This window comes from Hoplias malabaricus, chromosome 9 (genome assembly GCF_029633855.1).
Source record: "Hoplias malabaricus isolate fHopMal1 chromosome 9, fHopMal1.hap1, whole genome shotgun sequence".
NCBI classification, from domain to species: Eukaryota; Metazoa; Chordata; class Actinopteri; order Characiformes; family Erythrinidae; genus Hoplias; species Hoplias malabaricus.
The window spans coordinates 33,803,516-33,828,260 of NC_089808.1; the positions used below are offsets into that span (position 1 = coordinate 33,803,516).

Genomic DNA, 24,745 nt, shown 5'->3' on the forward strand with positions numbered 1-24,745 from the left:
TGTGGTTAACGCAACAGCCCTCCACATCAAGACTCCCCACACTGAAAACTCTTGGGAATAGAGTTTCTGTTAAATCATAGAATGAAAGGGTCCCAGTTATGTTCTACTTTACGCTTTAATGAATCAGTCTTTTTACAGTTGACTCACACGGTACTTACAAGCAGAGACATTTATTGCTTGGATTATATAGCATTGCCTTCTAGTGGCTAAATATTTGACTTCCAGGATTTCTGGCTCTTGGTTTATGAAGGCAGAGACGGATATGGAGCCAGAATGTTTGTTTCCTGAGAGGCCAATGTGTTGCGATAGGATCTTTCCTGACTTCTCTCCTCCCACCTGTCACGACAGGCAGAGAGAGAGAGAGAGAGAGAGAGAGAGGTTCGCAATAAGCCTGCAGTAATGTGTACGTGAGAGAGAGAGAGGGAGTGTGAGTGAGAGAGAGAGAGAGATAGAGATACAGATAGAGGCACACGCTCAAAGACAGAGCTGCTTTCAGACAGCTCTGCTCGCTGTGGATTTACTGACACTGTGGCACAGAGCCCGAACTGGACTGAGGAGAAGCTCTGGAGTATTTCAGGAATAAACAAACCCGCCGGAGTTAGTACAGAATCCTGAAGTTACACAGTGCTGGAGACCATGTTTGGCCGTATCTGGGATGTCACTTTCGTTATTTGCCTGTTGCTTCTGATTGCTGAAGCGGACAGCTTTACAGGTACGATCTGTCACTACCTTTACCGAGCTCTGCCGTTGATACCTTCGTGTCGTTGTTAAAGGAAGTCCACTCAGGGTTAACCCTGCTGGACATCCTGCAGGCTTCCCGACAGGGTCTGACGTCAGAGAGTCACTATTTAAGTGAAGTTTGTTCCTTTTTTGGCTCCCCAACCTAAACCCAACGGTCTTCCACAGATCCAACGGTCAGGGACAGGGCTGTAGGTCAGAATACTTCAATGACTCTGAACGCCGTTGACGCGGAAAAAACAAACGAACCGTAGCTCAAGCCGAAGAAAGACCCTTCCCGTGCTTTTATTTTTACCCTGAATCATTTTCTACACGACATTTTGTAACACTTAATTAGTCCCCTGTAGGTTTTTTGTAACCTCATTTTCAAAAACATGACACAAATTCTAAATCTGTAAGAATATTGATAATCAATTCAGTCTTCAAAAAGTTGCTCATAATCTAAATACCTCAGATTCATACACTAGGGTCATTAAATAATATTTGAAATTAAAAAGTGTAAATATTGAGGGAATTAAACTATAAAATGTGCCACAACACTTATAAAGGCAACATTTTATGAACCATTTGCCCCAAATATGTTAAATTCAGCTGTTGAATTATACGTCAATTAAACGTCTTTTGACCGGCACGTCTTTGTTATCTTTAATTAGAGAAATTTGTTGTTTTAGGGTTTTATTTTATTTACTTTTAAATTTCTTGTTTCATTTATTTTAGAGTCTTGGCTTTTATTTTGTTGTTCTATTTACAGTTTAACACACAACTACACTGAGTTCTGTGTGGAGAAGAGAATGTATGTAGTACACGTCTTTAATACCGCAGTTGTACCTCTGAGGGTACGTTTAAATTGTTTGCACAATAAGGGAACAAGACATTGTACAGTAAATTTTTGACAGTGTACATATCTACATACAAGTAATACAATGTTAAATAATGCTGAGGGTTTGTAAATTGTAAATTGTCTTTTGAAATTATACAAAAATAAAACAGGTTTTGGTGTAGTCAGCACAATCGTGGTTTGATATACTTCTATAGTTTACACTTGGGTTTTAAAGTAATATTTTAAGTTAATCGCATAGCTATAGAGTGCTGTTATTTTTGTATTTTTGATTGTAACACAGATATATATATATATATATATATATATATATATATATATATATATATATATATATATATATATATATAGTCTTTGTTTTGGTAATCCTCAACAGGAATGAAGCTGATGTATTTGCAAATATCATTAGGCAAAAAATATCTCTCAGTGCTGGAAGCTAATTTACTTAACCTGGATATGTCTCTTCCTCTTGCGACCCTTATCACCCAAGCTTCTCATTCTGGGGAGGACACTTTTTTGTTTTTATTAGAATACAAGTCATGTAAATATTTCATGAAGAAACAAACAGGAAGAAAGGTGTATACTCCCAGATGTAAAACAAACTTCCATATGGGTATAACAGTCCAAAGTCCAGATCATTATCTAAAGCCTTAAAATAAAATACGATGAAACTGTGAATCATCAAATGTTAGTATTACACAGGGCTTACATTAAAGCCCAGTGCTTTCAAATCATTTTTTACACCATCGTCTACTTCACTCTTTTGTAGAAGATGAACTGCCTCCACCAGAAAACCTTAACCTCTCATGGAACCCGGATCATTCCTCTGTAACTGCTGAGTGGAGTGAACCCGCAGGTTTGGACGCAGACTGTAAAGTGAATTACACTGCTGAATTACATTTCAAGGCGAGTTCCCACTCTTTGTGCAGTTCCACTGTTTCGTTGTTAGGGTGTGTGGATTGTGACCATCGTTTTCAATAAGAGAAATTCAATTTTCTTTACATTTTTAATTTACTCTGACTTTCAAAACAGAAATGTCTTCCCAGCAGCACTGAGCCAAATCCACTTGCAGAAAAACGGCGCACAAAACATTTGAAGGAAAACTGGAAAGTTTCTAACGAGAGGGAAATATGCGTCATTGTACGGACCAACCCTATGGAGTGTGGAAACATGAAACCCAGCAAATCAATCTACCAAAACATCTCTCCACCTTTGGGTGAGACTTTAAGTCGATAATAAATCAATGCAAGTTAAATCAATTTTGATTTCTTGTTTGTGAAACATCACAAATTATGATGGACATCACTATTGTATTTCAGCTTTGGTGAAGAACTTCACCTGTGTCTATTACTCTCATGAGAAGATGAACTGTACCTGGAGATTAATCAGCAATGCCTCTGATCTCCAGCTCTACTACAGGTGACAAGAACTACATTTTCCTCTTAAATTCATCCCCCCTTTTGTGTAAGAAATCTAGTGCTGTTGTTTATTTCCCAAAAAGTGTTGTACTCATTCCTGCATTTCCTCGTACTGAAGCCTAATTCTCTCTTATTAGAAATAAAGAGTCTGGCATCCTAAAGGCTTGTGGTTCATATTTCACCAATGGACCCATGATGATGGGCTGTCATCTAAATGACATTGATTTCGGAGCTCACGAAACGTTCTTCATGATCAATGGAACCATGAAAGGTTCCACAATTCCAAACAACTTCATAATAGCACCTCGAGATTCAGGTAGGAGCTCTGTACATCTCTTAGATGAATCAGTAGAATAATATATGCCTGTATATTTCTTATTAGATCTCTTGGGGGAGAGATCCCCTATGCTATGCTATGTCTAGCAATTAAGAAATATTAATATTATACAGACAAACACAAGCACATTGTGTAATGTAAAAATGAGTGGGGTCAAAATTTAGGTTCAATTCCTAATAATAACTAAAAACATTAGTCAAAAAAACGGGTGCTTTTCCAAATATCTTTCACATATATTTGTATCCAATGTTTTTGATTCCATTTGCAGTAAAACCAGAGCGACCAAAGCTTAACATCATAAGGAATGGAAGTCGTCTCTGTCTTCTATCAGACGCTCCAAATTTTTCAACGCATTGTTGGAAATACAGGTTTAAATACAGGAAATGCAATGAAGAGGTGAGCCACTTATACTCTGTGGTGCACTGACACTATTTAATCACCTGTGTTTTTTATATTTATCAGTAATCCTCATGATGTTTTGTTCATACTAGAGGGAAGTTCCATCTCTGGAACCAACACTTACATTGGATTATGACTCAGCCTGCCCTTACAGCGCTCAAGTGCAGAGCATATTCACTCAGAACTGCGGGGTAGAGAGGCAGAGTGAGATGAGTGAACCTGTGTATTTGGGTACGGTATCTCCTTTCTTTACTTTCCTGCTTCTTTATATATGCACAATTGTCTTACAGTAGGTCTTACAGTTTTACAGGTGTCCATTTGAATCCTTTAAAGTCATTTCATTCTTTCATAACGTTTTTATTACTGCAGACTGTTTTTACTTCATATTTAGTTCATTTATGGACTTTACCTGCTTTACAAATATGTTTTTTTTTTTTTTTGTGCAGATAAGAGTATTGATCTAAACATGGCTGTGATAATCGCCCCAATAGCGGTGTCCTGCTGTCTTATATTGGCTCTAGTGTTATTTAGAAGGTAAAAAAAGAAGAGAAAATCATATTTCACCTGTGAATTGCATTTCTGTTTGGATTAGTCAACAGAAAGTTGCAGCCATTTATATCTGTATATATTTGTATCTGACATTATTTGACTTAAATTTTCCAATCGGAATGCTTATTTAAACTATGTGCTATAATTATGCATTGTTTCAGATAGGACATGTTTATGAAGCTACTCTTTATTTATAAAACCACTTTTCTTAACAGGTACAAAGATATTTTCCTCCCGGAGATTCCTGCACCATCGTTAATTTACTTCAAAGATATGCTTAACGGTAATAATGATGGAGGACAGTCCAAGGTAATGTGTGACAATCCTGAATTGATCAGTACCTGTTTCATTTCAAAAGATATCATCTGTGCAATATGTCCTTCCTTGGATTGATTTTATTGTGTCTAAATAACAATGCAATAAATTACACTGTTAGATCTCAAAGAGTTAATTATCACTACTAACCTACTCATCGGGTACTTGGAGATATAAAAACATGCTAATGGTGCTCTTGTCTCTTCCTCACCACAGAGCCTCTATGTGCCTACTACAGAGGTCGTGGAGAGAGATGTCAAACTGGAGCCGTCATCAACATTCTTAATCTCCAAACCATGACACCGGCTTGTAACTCACACAACAGACACTGTAACGGATTAACAGTGACTGGGTTTTGTCAACTGTCTCAGCAGGTCCAAGTCTTAGGCCAGTGAATACATCTGTGTTCTGTCCTAAAGGGCATTTCTGTACTCTGCACTGCTGTGAGTGATACCCTTTCTTCATACATGGCAAAGAACTGCCTCGCATTCAGAGGAACACCAGAAGGAAAATAAGCCAGTCTCCTGATGGAATTTCAATCTGTTACTGTGGAATTATTTCCAAAGGATTAATCATGTCCCCTGTGTAATGGATCCGTGTAATTTTCCTAAAAACCCAGGAGGGTGGGTTGGTCGTGTTATTTGCGTAGATTAGCCATTTTTAACCAAAATCTGCAGGTCTAAAAGCAAGAATTCAGCGGTGGCTTGGGATGAAACAAGCACAAAGCTATCATCTGTTTATTGTAGACTCTCACTTCAAGATACACAAGATCACACAAGCTGCAGTAGAATTTGACCAAGATTTCCACTGAATCGTCCTGAACACTGTGACAAAGTGTATTTGGATCACAATATGCAGAGAGCATTAGTTCCCAATAACTGAAAAAAAGAGATGCGTTTTGGAAGAATGGTAACAGTCCTGTTACATTTTGTTGTTACGTGCATTTTCTTATACCTCCCTCTTTTTCCATCCGTTCTACCCATGTGTGGAACAATGTCAGTGGTGACCAATTTGTTTCATATTAAATGAATATTTTATTTTAGTGGTAAGACACTAGATGTTCCCATTTCTGTAAATAACCATCTGTACATATTGTATTATAGTACTGATTTAAATATTTTCTATATGCCTTGTTCTGTAAATAAAGTTAACATAGTGGTAACTCAGGTGGTGTGTGCATGGATTTCCACAATTGTATGGCTCTTCTAATCATCCATGATGAATGAGTTGTTACGCTTGCTCTTGTACCCTCTATAGCCAAGAGAGTGGAACCTACATGTCCAACTTCTGATTAATTGGTAGTTGGCCGTCATTTGCTACTTGAGAGGCTTTAGATGCCGTGTACAACATTGCTCTGAGGATATATGCAGCTCAATGTCGGTCCACATTGAGCTGCACCTTAAAGTAGCTTTGCTGCAATACCAGACCTGTCCAGTTGGCCTTCAAAATAAGGCATGTAGAAGCCCTACACTGCCATCTATAGTTGAATGATAAACAGTACAACAGACATCGCTCAAAGCTATGACTTCTTCCCTCTTACGTTAATAATGTATGCTTTTACTACAGAAATAGCATTTAGGTGAGTATTTAAGTCTATAATTTAATCAAAGCACATTGAATCAAACCCTACTGTGGTTAATATGGCCAACAGGGGAGACCAACTTGTGTGTGGACTGCCTATAGCTAGCAGTAGGTAACTAAAGCTAACTTTACAATTTGTGGTAGTATAATTATTGGGTATTTACCAAGTCTAATTAATACTCTGCTGTAGTACAACACATAAAAATAGTACACAAGTGCTGTTATCTGTCATAGCCAAGGTTCTGCCTTCCTAATTAACAGGCAAAAATAATTTGGCATTTCTAGAACAGAGAATTGAAGAACAGATTGTCGGTTTGCAGTGTGCTTGTATAGGAAGATCAGATTCTGCCATGTACACTACAGTCTGAGACAAGTAGAGCCTAATTATCTAAATGACATCAACAAAGCGCTGTTTAATGCCCATTGTAGTGTTGTTTCCTTCCCATCTTTCAGTTGCAGCTGAATTGAGAGAGGGATTTGAGGCTAATGGTTTTTACTGAGATTCAATTTGACCACAGAGGAAGGGAAGGCCAAGCCCATACGGACCAGCATCCATATATATTTACATAGAGAGAGAGAGAGAAATAAATAAATAAATCGAGTTTGAGGGTCTTGTGTTTTACTTAAAATTTGTCCATGGACAGAGGTTTAAGATGTTTCTGCAATGCCCATGCCTATATTTACTATATTCATTGGTCAATCACTGGTCATACTGCTTCTGATCAGGTCTGGAACATCTAAACTCCATGATAACATCTAGCTGATGATGAGATCTGAGTAAGTGCTTACTGCACTTCGAAGGAGAACCCACTTTGTGGGCAAAGAAATCAATGCTTACCACTGGGAGTGAAGCTGTTATCAATCCATTTAGGTCAAAGTCATGTCTGCACATAGTTTGAATGCTTTACACACTTGAGTTCATTTAGAGGTAAAACTCTGTCTAACTGGTTATACTGAAGTGCAATAATCGGTAGCACAATTTTCTCAGCTTAGCTGACATTTTGTTAACACCTCAAGCTGTTTTAAATTTACATCTTCACAGTTCATGTGGAATATGGTGTTGGAGAGGAATCAGGAACTTTGTGCCACATGTAGAATTACAGTCAGAGAAAGACACCTCCTTAAAGCTTTACTGTTTCACACAGGCCATCCATAAGAATCCTTAAAGTGGTGCAACCCACATACTCAGCTCTACTGCTCATCCCTCAAATGCATGTTCCTTACAAATGTGGCACCATTTAAAAAGGAAATGAACAGGCTTTCCAATGGTATTAGATCTAATGCCAAAGAGGATTGTTACAACAAAGAAATAATCTACCAACACAAGTTTCCTTACTTTTTGTGCTATGTTTGTTTGTTTGTTTATTTATTTATTTAAACGTGTTATAAATGCCTGGAGTGTAAGTGAAGCTTGCTTGCTGAATTCACATGCAAAAATTACTCACAACTGCCATGAACAAAGGTATTTTATATATATTCTAAAAAGCTGCACCATAAATTCTGGCAAATTGCATTAGCGTATTTTGAGTAAATATCCGGAAGTTACACTCTACGTCCCTAATTGTTACTCTCTTGTTCTCATTTTCTTTTGCTGTAAATACATTTAAGCACTTAATTCACATTTAAGAATACATACATACATATACAAAAATACATTTAATTATTTTATATACAGGAGGTCCTCGGGTTACGTCAGTCCCGAGTTGCGATGTTTCGTGGTTACGACACATCTCCCATTTACTGTATAAAGCCTTGTTTCGACTTAAGTGGTTTTGCGTCATAAACGTCGTAAACCGAACATCGTGTGTGGTGTGCGCGGCGGAAGAATACACGGTTACACGGCTTTTTGATATTTACTGTGTAAAATCGGTTTACGACGCGACGCAGGAACGGATCAACGTCGTAAGTCGAGGACCCCCTGTATATAGATTCATAAATGTAAGTAGCTCCATTATTTATGGGATGATGTACTACAAGTCCCGGGTCAGCAAAGCTAAAAAGTACACCCTAAATAACGAGATGTCACATTGCAAGTCCTGATAAGTACACTTTAAAATGGGGGGGAAGGTACACAGTACATGTGGTGTAAGAAAACATTAAAATGCAGGCTAACTTATTAAGTGTTAACTAAATCACCTGCCGCTCCCAAAAATTTCCTGGAGAACCCTATGCAGCATGACTGTACCTGCCTGTCTGGATATGAAAATCAACATCCCTGAGTAATGTCCTGAAATAGGTCATCCGTTGATGTGGTTAAAGAGATCCAAACTTTAGTAAGCCCTAAATATCTCTGAAATCACAACAGGATTTCAAAGGTAAATGCTAAGAAAAGTGCAGATTCTTTGTGTCAAGGCTATTGCTTTCAGGTTACAGTTGCCATGGTAATGTAAACAAAACTCTGTTTACCTGTGATAAGACACTTACACACATTCACTGGAACACTAAAACCCAATTTATACTTCTGCGTCAAACCTATGCTGTAGGCAAAGCATCGACGCAAACCCTGTGCCATAGCCTATGGCGTAGCCAGATGTACACCTCTCCAGATATGTAACTAAGCATTGCGTTGACCCAGAACGTAACAACTGTGACTGGTCAGTAGAGGTGGGCAGATCGATCCAAATATCGATAATATCGACACCAACGCTGGTATTGGTATTTATCAATACTCGTGGAAAAAGATCGATACTCCAGCTTTTTTTTCTCTCCCACTGCTCTCCCGCTAAAATCTGTGGGTGTATGTCGTTATTTTGGGGCCACCATTCTGCACACGCGGATATTTTGAACGAGCAGGAAGGTTTCTGAGCGCTCATGGATATTTTAAGCGAGCAAAGGACGTTTCTTGAACGCACATTACAACCTACACTTCTTGCTCTCCTGTCCTACGCGCAACACTTACAGCCATTACAATGTGCCTCAGTTTCAGCCAATCAGAAATGACAAAGGTAATTTCTGATTGGATGGCTTGACCGCCAAGTGGGAAGGACATACAGGCCGGAGACCAGTAAATAACTGTTCATGTAGAGAGAGGAATGCAGGTTTAAATCTTGCATACTCGAAATATCCCCGCGTGAGCGCGTGCACACAACCCCCCCCAACTTGCTTCGGCACCTGCACGTGGTGAAGATTAGCGGTATCGGTATCGGTATCAATATCGGCGATACTTGCCCTGTATTTACTTGGTATCGGATCGATACCAAAACTCCTGGTATCGCCCACCTCTACTGGTCAGTAGTCAGATGGACAAAGTTTAAGTTGAAGCATAGAACTATAGAAACATGAATTCCTCCACACTGCAGACAGCAGCTAATTCATGGCAAGAGATCAACTCAGACATGATGTGGACATCAGGGATTAATGTAAACTCATGTAAACTGCTGTCCCAGTGACATACTCCCTAAATAGTACACTTTAAAGATTTATAAATGTCATAGACATCTGACAAGAGCATTTTGGCGAATGTCTTGCTTCTGGCGCAGGTTTCTGTTAGAAACTGATTTTGACGCTTTGTGCTGTCTACCAAGTGTTTCACAATAGCAAAAAACATTCTGACTCTTGTCTGGTCTACATCCTCATTGTCATCACCAGTGGGATGATTCCACATGAGCAGACTGCTCCTGTTTTTACATGAGGGCCACATAAACAACAAATTAGAGTCACAGGTCACCACTTTATGTTAGCAATCAATTTGGAATTCTTGATGCACAACCTAGTGCTCTAAATTTACCTTCCAGAAAAAAGAAAAACACAGCAACTTTAGATATTCCAGAACTTAAAACAACTTTGCAATTTGTCAGCAAGCCTTACAGACTTGTCAGTCTTCAGTTTACAAACTAATCATGAATAATGTCTGTGTATGACAGCTTTGTCATAGTTCACCCTTCCCTTCTGAGTAACAAGCCCAGAATTCTATGGAAGACTTACAGTTTACATTTAGTGTCTGAGATGTATGGATCACTCTCTTTCTGACTGCATTTAGTTTTGGACTGGCTTTGATATGGTTATTAGAGACATTGCATTTTTAAAGGCTTTTTCAGGCATAACATAGGATTTTCATAAGAAAAATAAATATTTTCCAATCCACCAACTGGTTTTGTATTAGGTGCGTTTCCACATCTCATAATTTGCAGACACTGGGACGTTTCTGTCAGAACATGCTTCTCTTTCATCTTCTTTGGAGTTTATGGCGGTCCAGGTAATCCTTGTGAAAAGGAAGCACATAAGAACAATTAAAGTACATTTGAATTATGTAAAAAATACTAAGAGTATATTTTGTGTCCTATATTTTATAATAAGATACTTTTAACTCATTGCTATAACATTTATTTTAAATTAATATACTTTTAGTTACTGAACTCTCACATCAACAAGTATATTTTTGCCGGACTGCCTGCCAGGCCAGCCTAGAAGAGGCATTTGCGCTGACTGACTGACTGACTGACACCTAATGTTGATCTGCCAACTCTGCAAGTCTTGTAGTCTTGCTGGGTTCTAAGCTCTCTCTCAATTTTTCAAATACATTACCAATATTCCCTCTCATTTTACTCTGTCTGTGACCATGGAGATTTTTAGGAGGATCATGAGACTTTTTATTTTTTTTTTAAAGTACAAGGGACTCTAACATGGGCGGCACGGTGGCGCAGCAGGTAGTGTCGCAGTCACACAGCTCCAGGGTCCTGGAGGTTGTGGGTTCAATTCCCGCTCCGGGTGACTGTCTGTGAGGAGTTGGTGTGTTCTCCCTGTGTCTGCGTGGGTTTCCTCCGGGTGCTCCGGTTTCCTCCCACAGTCCAAAAACACACGTTGCAGGTGAATTGGCGACTTGAAAGTGTCCGTAGGTGTGAATGTGTGTGTGTCTGTGTTGCCCTGTGAAGGACTGGCGCCCCCTCCAGGGTGTATTCCCGCCTTGCGCCCGATGATTTCAGGTAGGCTCTGGACCCCCCGCGCCCCTTAATTGGATAAGCGGTTACAGATAATGAATGAATGGACTCTAACATTATTTTTGCTCCCTTTCTGACTTTCATGGCTGCAGCACGCTTTGTTTGTGTCTGGTATAGTGTGCCATACCTGGCAACCCAGGTGTACAAACTTCATTGTGATTGGACAGTGGGTGGGATCACAGGCCTTTATCTTTATATTTTCCTTTATCTCTGATGACACACACTGGTAAAGAAGCAATCTGTAATATACTTTTTGTAAGCAGTCACCTTATAAGTCTTATGTAGAAGTCCAGGAGTTATCATTTCAAAGCAAATAATGCGACAAATTTCTTTAGAAAACAAAGAAAATACATTTTGTGAATTTATTTGAACCTGTCTCAATCGCTTGTTCATTTTCAAATTTACTGTTTAAAGTGAAAAAATTAAATAAAATAGACCAAAAGAGTCTAAAGAGACTAAATTACATATTGGAAATTAAAATAGGCTGCAATTCATATATTGCATCATACACAGTATCTCTTTTACTGATGTTTAAATCCTCAGAACTATATTCCCATGACTTATTTCCATTTTACTTTCATAACTTTTCGAAAATCAGCACTGAAACTAATGCAAAATGGATATCCAAATTGCTAGATAATCTTTAGGGAAAAGATGAACAGTCAAGTTTTGGATTGAGGAGCTAAATCTGATACATCAGGCAAAATTAAGACTGATTCAGCCCTAGATTTCTCTGCAAGGATGACAAGAAAGAAAACATTCTAACAGTATGAAATACCATCGTGTGTATTAGGAGTATTTTTGTGTTCATTTCGTAATTAGTTGTAGTAGTATGTGTTATTTAGGAGCATGTTTCTGTTTATGGGCCCTTCGTCTCACACAGCAGAGCAGGTGTTGAAGTCGTCACAGCTTGCAGCTCAAACTTGACTTAGGACATTTTCAGAAGATGAGTCTTGATTCTTGACATAAAGGCTCCTGGCTCTGGCTCGGCTAATTGTTGGTTGAGGTTGTTGAGAATGAATTAGACAGAGTCCCGCGTGTGTGAAGAGAGTATGATTGTTTTATTTTAAAGTAGAGATGGAAAAGTTTACAGAGATGTCTTGGTCACGTCTCTCCCACCGGAGCACACACATATTATAGAGAATGTTATCAACGTCAATTGTTCCATAAACAATCAAGGCGATGATACACAGGCAGAGAAGAGACAAACAATCCTGAAAGAGTTCACAGTGACCTAAAACAGAGAGAATCAGAATAAATTATAGAATTAATATGAAATTAATCACTTTCCAACGTTCACAAGCATGTCCTCTACTAAGCAGGTGGACAGCAGCTTGGCCCTTGTCTAGTGTGGTGTAAATAATTATTTCTTAAACTTTCTTACACTTTCACATGAACTCTGTAATGTCACCTTTCCACTGCATGGACCCTATATGGCTCTACAAGATTGAGCACGGCTCTTTTGCTTTTCCACTGGCCAAATCTGGGACTTGGCCCTGGAAACAAGGAAAGTTTGTTTAGTACCTTGCCGAGTAGGTACTAAAAATTGACGTGTAAACCAGTGGCGGATGCTGGTCTTTCAAGGAGGGGAAGCTCAATTTTGGCCTACATCATAAAATGTGTCGGTTTATTTATACGTAAATTCTACCCTCCATTCCTTTTCAAGAAAATAATCTGTGACCCTGTCGTACCAACAACGCGTCTTTTCCAGGGAATTGACTAGTGTCCTCTCAATGGCCAGCAGAGCTAGGCTGCTTAAACGGCCTTGGCCCATGTGAAGTGTGTCCGCCTGTGAGTGCTTTGTGACGGTGGAGGGGCTCAGCAGCACCCGCTGGACAGAAACTGCGATAGAAGTCAGAAAGAGTGATAGAAGTCAGTCTCCAAACACAAGCAGCTACAAAAACCCACCAGAAATAGAAGCTCGATTTGTCGCTAGTCATTTTTAACAAAGAAAATGCCGCTAAGAGGTTTAAGAACGTCTCTGGTTCAACTCAGAACAGAATGAAAATTTAATGCTCCCATGGATCTTTACACCAAAGGATCGCTGATTCGCTCATTTCGCTGTCAATCAAAAAGGGATTCAGCCTCAGACAGATCATCCAATCATCATGCAGAAGCTGAGCGTCCGGGCCAGCCGAGGCCAGCCCACTGCCCCATAGACCCCCAGAGACGCTGAGCGTCCGATGGGCGGGACAAAGCCCAGCATTTATCCAATGACTCGTCTCGTTTCGCTGCACTTCGCTGCTTCGCTATTGAACTCTGTGGACGCTCAGCGTCCTCACTGTTTAAATCACTGTGAAGCTGCGGGAATGATTGAGAGGAAAGCCGCGTCTTTACCAGTGATAAGAAGCTGATTCTGAACAAAAGTTGAGCGCGTTGTAGTGCATATTTATTCAATGACATGTACACACAACAGTATATATTTGATCACTTATTTTTTGACATTTTAGGGGAAGCTGAGCTTCCCTTGCAGTCTTAGAGCAATCGCCTCTGATATAAGCCCTGCAGAACGCTGATTGGCCAGAGCCATGTCAATCGCCATGCTCATTCAAATCCAGCACAAACGCACAGCTTGTAAAATCTCTTAAGTTATAGCAGCTTTCACATTTATATTTAAATGGACTCATAATAGTGGCTCGTAACTTTACCTTAAGGTGTTTTGAAGTGGTCCTTGGGCCGATGTTTAACTGTTATCTTCTTACTGCCTCACTGTGTTATTCTTAAAAGGGTTTTGTACGGAGAGATATTTAGACTCTCTCTGTACAGATTGTGTGCACCCAATAAACAACATTTCAGTCTCCTCTCCTATTCTCAAGAATCAACAACTTCCAGCGATGAACACAGACAACAATTTTTGACCACGAAGGTGGGATCCCGCTGTCCGACATTGTGAACTCTTTCAGTTGTCGACCAAGAATTCTGTTTTTCTGACAGTCTGCCGGTAGCTGACCCTGGTGCTGTAAAGAAGATGAACCATCGCCTCATACAACAAGGGGGAGCGAAAGAAATCTCAAGCACAGCACACACAGCCAGTGTAGGAGAGTTGTCTTATCTTATATGTGGGTAGGAAGGATCCAGTAGGACATGCTGAGGACACCCTACTGAGAATCAGTTTTTTCTGGTTTTGGGGAACAGACGGCATTTCTCTTCTCGGAATTGGATTTGTTTCCCATCTTTATCTTAGGAAGGCGCAGGAAGTTTAGTTATACTTTCTGGTCTTTACAAAAGCAACAGCGTTTGCTTTGGATTTAGGTGTGTCCTATTTCCACCAGTTCTTAGATCAGATTCAAGATGGCTTCCTGGCTCAGGGTTGGATTGGATCTACTCATTACTGTAAAATAGCAATCAATAGATTGACTGATGCCTCAACTAACATTAATACAGAATGCGCATCTCCACAGGATACAGACAGGGGTGCATTTGAAAGACATTTAGATGCTACACAGATTTTGTCTAAAAAATAAAAAGCTAAATTGTGTAAAAGATTTAACATCTCAGAAGATTCAGAACGGAGTCTGGAACGGTGAGTCACAGTTCTAGCAAAATGTATAAAGAAGAAAGGAATTGAAGGCTACGTACAGGTTTTCAGGAAGTGGAATTATTTGCTAATGACAGAACATCATTCTAAAATTGAACAGTTAAAAGAAGAATGATCCCATCATAATTGTGCTGCCACGAATGCTCAGAAAACCTGTGAACACAGTTAGAAATCACTTGTTCTTCTTGAAGCAAAAGTTGAGTTGCTAGAGAAGGAGAAAGGGGACTGACAAATAACAACACGATAGCTACAAACCACCAGCCAAATCCATCCTTGGATGCTTTTAAGAGAGACACTGAACAGTCCAGTGGGTCATTAAGCAGGTGAAAACCAAGGGAGGCAAGAAGTTAAACACCGCTATATACAGTTAAAAGCCGCTTTTAAATTTTAAATTTCCAGAGCAAATTGATCATCTCTCTAAAGGGTTTAGCTATCCTAACATTATGGGATTGGGTCCTTTTATGACACAAATGTCAAGTAAGATGAAACTGTACTCTCTGCATCCATTAGAGGTTTTGGCTGTGTGTTCACAGATGCTAGATGAGATAGACAAATTAGAGTCATACTCTGTGAGACATGTAGATAAGCTTCAGTTTATGAAGGCTGTCAAAGGGTGCAATGCGAGAGCATGTTAGTGGTTTTAAAAGAAGCCATGAGTTCTGCTGTCTGTTTCTGCCAAAATTAGTGGAGTGTCATCAGGAAAAAACTGAATCAGTAACCCAGTATACGTCACGTTTTGCTGAAGTTTGCATGTTGCATGGTGGACACGATGAGCATACTTTTGATGAAGAATTGTGCGAGCTCATAATTAGGGACAATTACAGTAATATAACTGGGAAATTGGGACAGGGGTCAGGCATCTCTGTGATTGGTGGCTGTGAGAAAAGGGTACTCTGATTAATTAATGAAACTGGGTTAACTGTTTCTACTGCTGTTCAGCCCAGTGGGCCTCAATGGGAAGCTACAGCAGACTGTCAATCAGTCTAAGTGGGATCTATGTAAACCAGTGGGCCCTGAATATTATTAGATGTAACATCAACTGAACAAATGAATCGCCCTGTAAAGGACTGGCGCCCCCTCCAGTGTGTGTTCCTGCCTTGCGCCCAGTGATTCCGGGTAGGCTCCATGAATGAATGAATGAACAAATTAATGAGTTATCAGCATAAATGCTGGGCTTAGGCTAATTAAAATAACAAAGCTGTATATGCCCCCATAGCCTTCAATAACATTAAATTAAACTGTTTACATGCTTCATTAATGTACAGCTGAGTGCTGGCTATGGTTGTATTTGTTGAGATGCCTGAGGCTGCAGAGTGTCTGCAAGGGCTTTTTAGCCCAGGGTTTAGTGAGTCTCTTGTGTTGTATTTTGTATTCCACAATCTCCAGTTTTGAGACCATAACCATCAGTGCTGCTGCCATTTTGGCTCAGTATCTGGTTTGGTTTTCCTGGTATGGACATGCGTACATTGGCAGAGAGAGAGAGAGGGAGGGAGAGAGAGAGAGAGAGAGAGGAAAGATAATATCAGCTGTACAAGAGTTAATACCGGACAGACTTTACTCATTAGAGGGAGCTGAGAGAGACATTACACAAGACAGATGTATCTTCTGTGTTGGACTAATAAGTAATAATAATAATGCGGTTCCTGTGTTAATTATTGATACAAACAAACATTCTGTAAAAAAGCATCCCACAAATCTGGCTCATGAGGACGGATGTCCATTAAAATGCTGCCTACCTAAACAGCTATCTATGTAGGCGTTGCCTATTTATGGGGCTTTTCCACTGCATGGGTTCGGCTCTGCACGACTCTACACGGCTCAGCTCGGCACTTGTCGCTTGTCGCTTTTCCACTGTCGGGACTCCCCTACAAAATGCAGCCGGTGATGTTGCAAAACCCTGTCTCTAACAGGAATTGCTGGCTTTGAAAACCACAAAATATTATTCATTCATTCATTCATTATCTGTAAGCGCTTATCCAGTTCAGGGTCGCGGTGGGTCCAGAGCCTACCTGGAATCATTGGGCACAAGGCGGGAATACACCCTGGAGGGGGCCCACAAAATATTACTCATCGTATATTCGTATGTTTTTGTTTTTTTTGGATTGAACATGGCTCCGAGTTTCAGTTCTCACAGATCAGTTTACTTGTTGCATGTTCAACTTTCACTGGAAATTTCCCGCTGCAATTTATCCCTCTGTAAGTGATCACAGAGATAGGCAAATGGCCAAAATCTCACTTAAGAAGGTTGTGTTAAGTATAAATGCCATTTGTGGAGGTGTGCAAGACAATCTGCTGTAAAAGTATAACTCTTTAGAAAGCATAAATTAATGTAAATCCTTGCATATCAAGTTCCCATACATTAGAAACCAATACTCATTCATTGTCTGTAACCACTTATCCAGTCCATAGTAGGTCCACTGTGCTGGAACACAACCTGGAGGGGGTGCTAATCTTTCACAGAGCGACACACTCAAACATTAGAAACAAATATATAAAATGAAAATAAAAGCTACCAATTTAAATGCATTAAAATAAATTTTCACTCAGAACAGTTTTCTTCGTTTGCTTTTTTTTTGATATTTTATAAACTTTCTGGTCTGATTCCTGAATCTAGGGGATTCCTTATATTGTGGTTATTTGAAATTCACAATCTTACACTAAGGGCGGCACGGTGGCGCAGCAGGTAGGTTGTGGGTTCGATTCCCGCTCCGGGTGACTGTCTGTGAGGAGTGTGCTGTGTTCTCCCTGTGTCTGTGTGGGTTTCCTCCGGGTGCTCCGGTTTTCTCCCAAGGTCCAAAAACACACGTTGGTAGGTGGATTGGCGACTCAAAAGTGTCCGTAGGTGTGAGTGGGTGAGTGAATGTGTGAGTGTGTGTTGCCCTGTGAAGGACTGGCGCCCCCTCCAAGGTGTATTCCTGCCTTGCGCCCAATGATTCCAGGTAGGCTCTGGACCCACCGCGACCCTGAACATTTTGTTGTTTTTAATCAAGTTGCATTTTGTTGTTACAGGTCCGTGCGGAACAAAGTCAGTGGACAGTACTAATTTGTTTCCTATTAAATTAATGTTTTTTTAAATGCTTAGACATTAGAAGAAGGCATTTCTGTCATTTTTGTAAATGCATTTGGTAGTGTTTGCCACATTAACACTAGTAAACTGTGTGCAGCTGCTCCACTGTGTGCCATTTTGCTCCATGATTTTATATGGACTCCACAGACATTGTTCTCGCACTGTCTGTCCACACTGGGTGCACCTTAAAGTAGCTGAATTCATTCATGAGCCATTTGGACATACAGAGTTTGTTACAATACGGGATCTGTCCAGTTGGCCTTCAAACGTAAGCATGCAAAAGCCCTACACTGCCATCTATGGTTGAATGATAAAGAGTACAGCTCCCAGAATGCCTGCTTTTATTATATAAATAGCACAAAACACATTGAATCAATTCCTTATGGTTTACACTTGGTAAAATCAAAAGGAAAACCAACTGATTTTGTATCACTGTCTAGTTATGAGCAACATTAAGTTAATTTCTTAATTTGTAATTTGTGGTAGAAGTTCTGTTGGGGAGTTATAGAGTGTAATAAATACATATATTAAAGTATAGAATTAGTACAGTGGATATTGATTTTATTTGAAGCAAAAGAGGCTGTGGTTGCGCACAGTGTACTTGTATAAGAAGATCAGATTCTGCATGCCATATAGACTATAGGCAGAGATGAGTAGAGCCTAATTATCTAAATGACATAAACAGGGCACTATTTAATGCACATTTCAGTGTTGCTTCCTTTCCTTCTTTCAATTTCAGATGAACTGAGACAGGGAATTGAAGCTAATGCTTCTTTACTGAGTTTTAATTTGACCACAGAGGAAGGGAAGGCCTAGCCCATACTGACCAGCATGTAGATATATGAATATAAAAATATTGGAAAAACTTGGCTTATTCAAGTCTTGGTTTTGGAAGAAAAATAATGTGGTTCATGGACAGAGGTTTAAGATGTTTCATTCTGCTATGCCCATGCCTATGTAGTTATTCATTGGTCAGTCACTGGTCATACTGCTTCAGGTCTGGAACATCTAAACTCCATGATAACATCTAGCTGATGATGAGATCTGAGTAAGTGCTTACTGCACTTTGAAGGAGAACCCACTTTGTGGGCAAAGAAATCAATGCTTACCACTGGGAGTGAAGCTGTTATCAATCCATTTAGGTCAAAGTCATGTCTGCACATAGTTTGAATGCTTTACACACTTGAGTTCATTTAGAGGTAAAACTCTGTCTAACTGGTTATACTGAAGTGCAATAATCGGTAGCACAATTTTCTCAGTTTAGCTGACATTTTGTTAACACCTCAAGCTGTTTTAAATTTACATCTTCACAGTTCAGTGACTATGGTGTTGGAGAGGAATCAGGAACTTTGTGCCACATGTAGTAGTACAGTCAGAGAAAGATACCTCCTTAAAGCTTTACTATTTCACACAGGCCATCCATAGGAATGCAGTTCCTTGAGAGTCTTAAAGTACAGTATCTTTTCATTCATTATCTGTAACCGCTTATCCAGTTTGCAGTGGGTCCAGAGCCTACCTGGAATCATTGGGCGCAACACCCTGGAGGGGGCGCCAGTCCTTCACAGGGCAACACAGACACATTCACATTCAATCCTACCAACGTGTGTTTTTGGACTGTGGGAGGAAACCAGAGCACCCGGAGGAAACCCACGCGGACACAGGGAAAACACACCACACTCCTCACAGACAGTGTCCCACCCGGGGTGGGAATCGAACCCACAACCTCCCGGAGCTGTGTGACTGCAACACTACCTGCTGCGCCACCGTGCCGCCCCAGTACAGTATCTTAAACGTGTCAAACAAAAGTAAGCCAAAACTGCCAACACATCAATACTAATGCTCAGCACAGTAAGGTTATCACTAAACAGACACAATGCTCACACAGAAATGCACAAAGAAAACATCTTTGGGGTTAACCATAGTCATGTTTCACAAACACGGTGTCTATTCCCACAGATACAAGATACATTTTCTTTGTCTAGAACTAATGTCTGAAGTTTAAAACCATCACAGACACATACTGCACATCCTGATATAGGGGACACTCATCCACATACCGGATAATTCATATCCACTATTATTGCATAAAGACAGAAAAAACTGCACATGGCGGACAAGCATAGACAGACGTCGTTTAAATTAATGTAATTAAATGGTCACAGTTACGATTATATAAAACATATTTTAATTACTCATACTGGATGATAACCCACAAGCTTGTCATAACTATAACGATTAGTGAAAATGTGCATGGTTTGAGCAGTTGTCAGCCCTTAGTTTGCATGTTATATAATGCTTTATTGATCAGTGTTGGTCAAAGCTGGCATTAGGATTCAGAGCCGACAGTGTCAGTTGTGATAAAGATCAGAAAATACACTGATGATTGGTTCTGAGTCATGTGGAACCTCAGGAGCGAGGGCATTCCATTCAGTATTCTGGAAGAGACTGGAGTGGCACTTGGGATCTAGAACTATTCTGAACTCTCTAATGTTTATATGGCTGAATATATTCTCACATTGACATTCAAATTCTCACCGCAATATGTCAACATATTGTCTAAAGGCTTCCCAGAAGAGTGGAAGCTGCTACTTCTGCAAACTCGGGGGACAAAAGTCCTATGAATACTCTGATTTCAGAGAAAACACTGAGTAAGAGAGTGCATGGCCATGCTGTGTATGTGTAACATGTCAAGCTAGTGTGACTAAAGGGAAAAAGTCTGAATCATCAGATATGTTAGAAAAATGTCTCATGGTCAAGGAGATATGGGACCAATAAGAATTCCTTTTTTTATTTGATCTTAATCTGAGATTTTGGCTGTATAAATTTAACTCTTACGTATAGGGTGTTTTAAACATGAGAGGTCAGTTGTATGATTTGTAATTTATAGCTACAATTAGGTGTGTTTAGTTTTGAGATGTTTAGGCTTAGTTGGCTATTTGTAGTATAAGTGAATACATAAATAAAGAAATCCTGGCAATAAAATAAATTGGACTTATCTTTCGTTACATCTGTGTTTGACTCTAAAAAATGATCTAAACTAAACACTATTCAGTTTTAAAGAGGTTTTCTTTGTTTAAACAGTGCAGAAGGTATCCAGTCAGCATGTTTCAACTTCTGCATCAGTTTACCTCTAAATCTTATGGAACAAAGCACTACTTGACAAACACTATACTAAAGAAATGTATTCACTAAAGTAATTTGGAGATTCTGGAATTTAATAATAAAAATGTAACTAAATACTATAATTTATTATAAGACTGCACCCAGAAACTTTAGACATTTACATGTCCAGATGCAACTGGTAATACATTCATCTGAATTTTTCACAACAGCATGTACAATCGTTGCGCAAGAGAGTCATCCTGTTGTGAAAGTCTATGATGACTAAGGGTGTTTAGCAATAGGGTTTCGTATATATTTCAGTTTTGTGACAGAGATATAAAAATGTAACGGTTCTATTCTGTGTCATCAATTTTTTTTTGCAGTGTTATAAAATAAAGGCTAAATTGTGGACTTTTAACATTTTAATCTCTATTTTCCCTAGAAAACTACATCAAATCATATAACTGATATGCTGAAATGCCATGTCAGCTAAAATTGCACATTTATTTTTGGTTGTGACAAAACTCCATGTTTCTTAACAAGGCTTGACAACATCTTTCTGCTTTTGTTTCATTTACTTATTTGACTTAATCTATGAATTGGCATTACTTCCTATTCATTTTCATTCAAATGGTGAATTGCTTCCAATATGTTGTGTTATTCTATGTGTTTTTTCATTTTTATAGCTATTTCAGATAACATGATCATTTCATCATATAAAGTTATTAATCAATAAAAATGCTTTGTGTAGAAGATCAAAAACTATATATAAATAAATATAATTTTATAATATACACTTAGGGGGGCACAGGTGTCGCAGTCACACAGTTCCAGGGATCTGGAGGTTGTGGGTTCGAGTCCTGCTCCGGGTGACTGTCTATGAGGAGTTGGTGTGTTCTCTCTGTGTCTGCGTGGGTTTCCTCCCGGTGACTGTCTGTGAGGAGTGTGGTGTGTTCTCTCTGTGTCTGTGTGGGTTTCCCCCCGGTGACTGTCTGTGAGGAGTGTGGTGTGTTCTCCCTGTGTCTGTGTGGGTTTCCTCCCGGTGACTGTCTGGGAGGAGTGTGGTGTGTTCTCCCTGTGTCTGTGTGGGTTTCCACCCAGTGACTGTCTGTGAGGAGTGTGGTGTGTTCTCCCTGTGTCTGTGTGGGTTTCCTTCCGGTGACTGTCTGTGAGGAGTGTGGTGTGTTCTCCCTGAGTCTGCGTGGCTTTACACCGGGTGAATGTCTGTGAAGAGTGTGGTGTGTTCTCCCTGTGTCTGTGTGGGTTTCCTCCTGGTGACTGTCTGGGAGGAGTGTGGTGTGTTCTCCCTGTGTCCGCGTGGGTTTCCTCCGGGTGCTCCGGTTTCCTCCCACAGTCCAAAAACACACATTGGTAGGTGGATTGGCGACTCAAAAGTGTTCATAGGTGTTAGTAAATGTGTGTGAGTGTGTGTGGGTGTGTAATCCTGTAAAGGACTAGCGCCCCCTCCAATGTGTGTTCCTGCCTTGCACCCAATCATTCCAGGTAGGCTCTGGACCAACTGCGACCCTGAACTGGATAAGCGCTTACAGAAAACTAATGAATGAATATACAGTTATATAAATAAACATAAAGATTCCTGTTTAATGCCATATTCAGTACAGCCACTGTGCTGCTGTTCGTCTCTGCGGTTCTCTATTGTGAGGTATCCTTTCTGTTAATAATACAGTTTGCCAAGGTGACTCATCCTGCCCTAGAGTTTAGTTAGGACCACCAAACCCAACTAAAGTACAGACACAGAAATACAGGAAAATGTTTTTATAATTATTAATATATAATAATTTTTTTCCATACTTTGTGACATTTCATGTTGATTAGATCAAAAGAAATGCTCTAAAATTACTTGGAATAAAATTTACAATACATTCACTTCCCTTCCATTGAAAATTAAGACATTTTTCCCCCGTACATGTGTGTGTGTACCGCGACCCTGAAATGGAGAAGCGGAGAAGAAAATGATGATGATGATGATGTGTGTGTGTGTGTGAGAGAGAGATGATAAATAAATAAATAAGCAAACACATACTTTTATAAATGATAAAGTTTAAAGTTGATGTTTGAAAACAAATATATCTGAGACATTTATTTACATATGCCTTTTTATGACAAATTATATTTGTTAATTTATTTATGTATTAAAACACGTACTTGTATATTTATGTATTTCTTTATTTAGTCATGTATTTATATGCTTATTTTTAATTCTTGTCATTTTGGTCCTCCGTATGTTTTATGTTTGTTTATACATTTTTGTTTTATTACTGTGGCTCAAGGGAATAATTCCCATGCAAAAAAGGACAGTAAGAGTCTTGCAAAGTGACTCTCAGCACACTCCCATCATTTTCCCGGGGAGAGACATTGTACTTTAATTAGTTAGTGTTTATTTTACATGCATTATTTAAATACCAGGAGTGTTTTGTAGTGTGTTTGTACACGAAGATGGTAACTTGGTGATTAAAGGGGTCACCTGTGTGGTGAGGTATGCATTCCTAAAAATAATTTGGTGTAATGCCACTGTATAGTTTCAGTGAATTTAATTACAATCAGAAATTTCTGGCATTCTAATCTAATACTGTTAGCCTTCACATTTGTTATGGTACTTTCCTGTGAAGACTTATGGTACTAGATTATAAAAAAATAAATAAATATAATATTTAACTGAAGTCTAAACAAGGATGGTACACTATATTATTCTGACTCCCGTTATAGCAATAAAGCATTAGGGTTAGTAAACAATACAGCAGAACATGCATTGTATTTTTCCTAAAAGAAATACAGTTCCTTAAGACAACTTATATGCCATATCAAGCTGTTTCTATGTTTAGTATTTGCTATTTATTGGCTCAGATAAAAATTTAGTTGAAAATAAGCATGTAACACTACTTATTCCATGCATCTATATTACTTAATCTCTCTATGTCTACCTCTAGCTAATAGAACTTTCCTTTAATACTCCATAACAGCACATTAAACACGACATTCAGGATTTTAATCAAAAAATCTTTTTATATAATATTCTGAGGATGTTCCTGGTTGCCTGCTCAAAACCAGTCTAATGTGTAATGTGTCTAATGTGTTTCCCCATCAAGCAATGTTCCACGTTAAAAGATGTGTAGCTTCTGAACATAAATAAACCAGAGAACAGTGTTTCCCCAAAAATGACCAATATTTTCTAATTGTGTAACATAAACACGAAAGGGTCAAACTTGAAGTAATGTCAACAGTTAAGAATTCGAAAAAAATTTTATACTTCACTCTGCTATAGCTAGAGAAACACACATTAATGTTACTATAATAATTATACCCTTTGTGTAGTTTAACTTCATAAACCTGTGTCTTTGTGACACACTGCCTCCCTAACGTGTGCATGCAAAGAATCACACTCAGTGGGTCCAACGTCATTTGAATATTGACTGAACGTTTTTGATGATAATTACACTTTTCTAGACACTCATAGAGTTGTATTTCTTTGGTCATTAGGCAGTCATCCAACAGTGTATATTAATACACTTCTAAATTTTCTCTTATTCTGCTTTCAAGCTCTGTTGGAAATACTGCATTTAAGTTAAAACATAAGCAGGCATGATATCACCACAGTGTTCTGTTGACTTTTGGGAATTTTCAACTTATCAGTTGACTTTTTTGAGATGGAATTGTGTCAATAACAAAAGGTCACGCTGGAAGTTTGTCCTGTAAGCAAAAGCCTCTTGAATGCTTATCATTTCATAACTAACCTCTGGAGAACTGAAGGCAGCAAGAAACAATAACAATCTTAGTAATTTAGCCTTCCATCTCATCCTGGTTTGTAATTAGTTCCAGGATAAGGTGGATTACATTGGCAGAGATCAATTTTATTTTTGCAAGAAACAAAACCTTCAAGAAAATGAAAGTCTCTGAGAAAGTTCAAA

General features: G+C 39.1%; 1 protein-coding gene across 1 annotated transcript; it reads left to right on the plus strand.

The window, feature by feature from the left end:
- Nucleotides 1-412: 412 nt before the first annotated feature.
- On the plus strand, nucleotides 413-5,749 carry LOC136707600 (granulocyte-macrophage colony-stimulating factor receptor subunit alpha-like). Its single transcript, XM_066681770.1, has 10 exons — nucleotides 413-712; nucleotides 2,346-2,482; nucleotides 2,609-2,792; nucleotides 2,896-2,995; nucleotides 3,132-3,310; nucleotides 3,600-3,727; nucleotides 3,823-3,961; nucleotides 4,177-4,264; nucleotides 4,495-4,588; nucleotides 4,811-5,749. The coding sequence occupies exons 1-10, from the start codon at nucleotides 637-639 to the stop codon at nucleotides 4,892-4,894; spliced, it is 1,209 nt and encodes a 402-aa protein (XP_066537867.1). The 5' UTR covers nucleotides 413-636; the 3' UTR covers nucleotides 4,895-5,749.
- The last annotated feature ends 18,996 nt before the right edge of the window (nucleotides 5,750-24,745 follow it).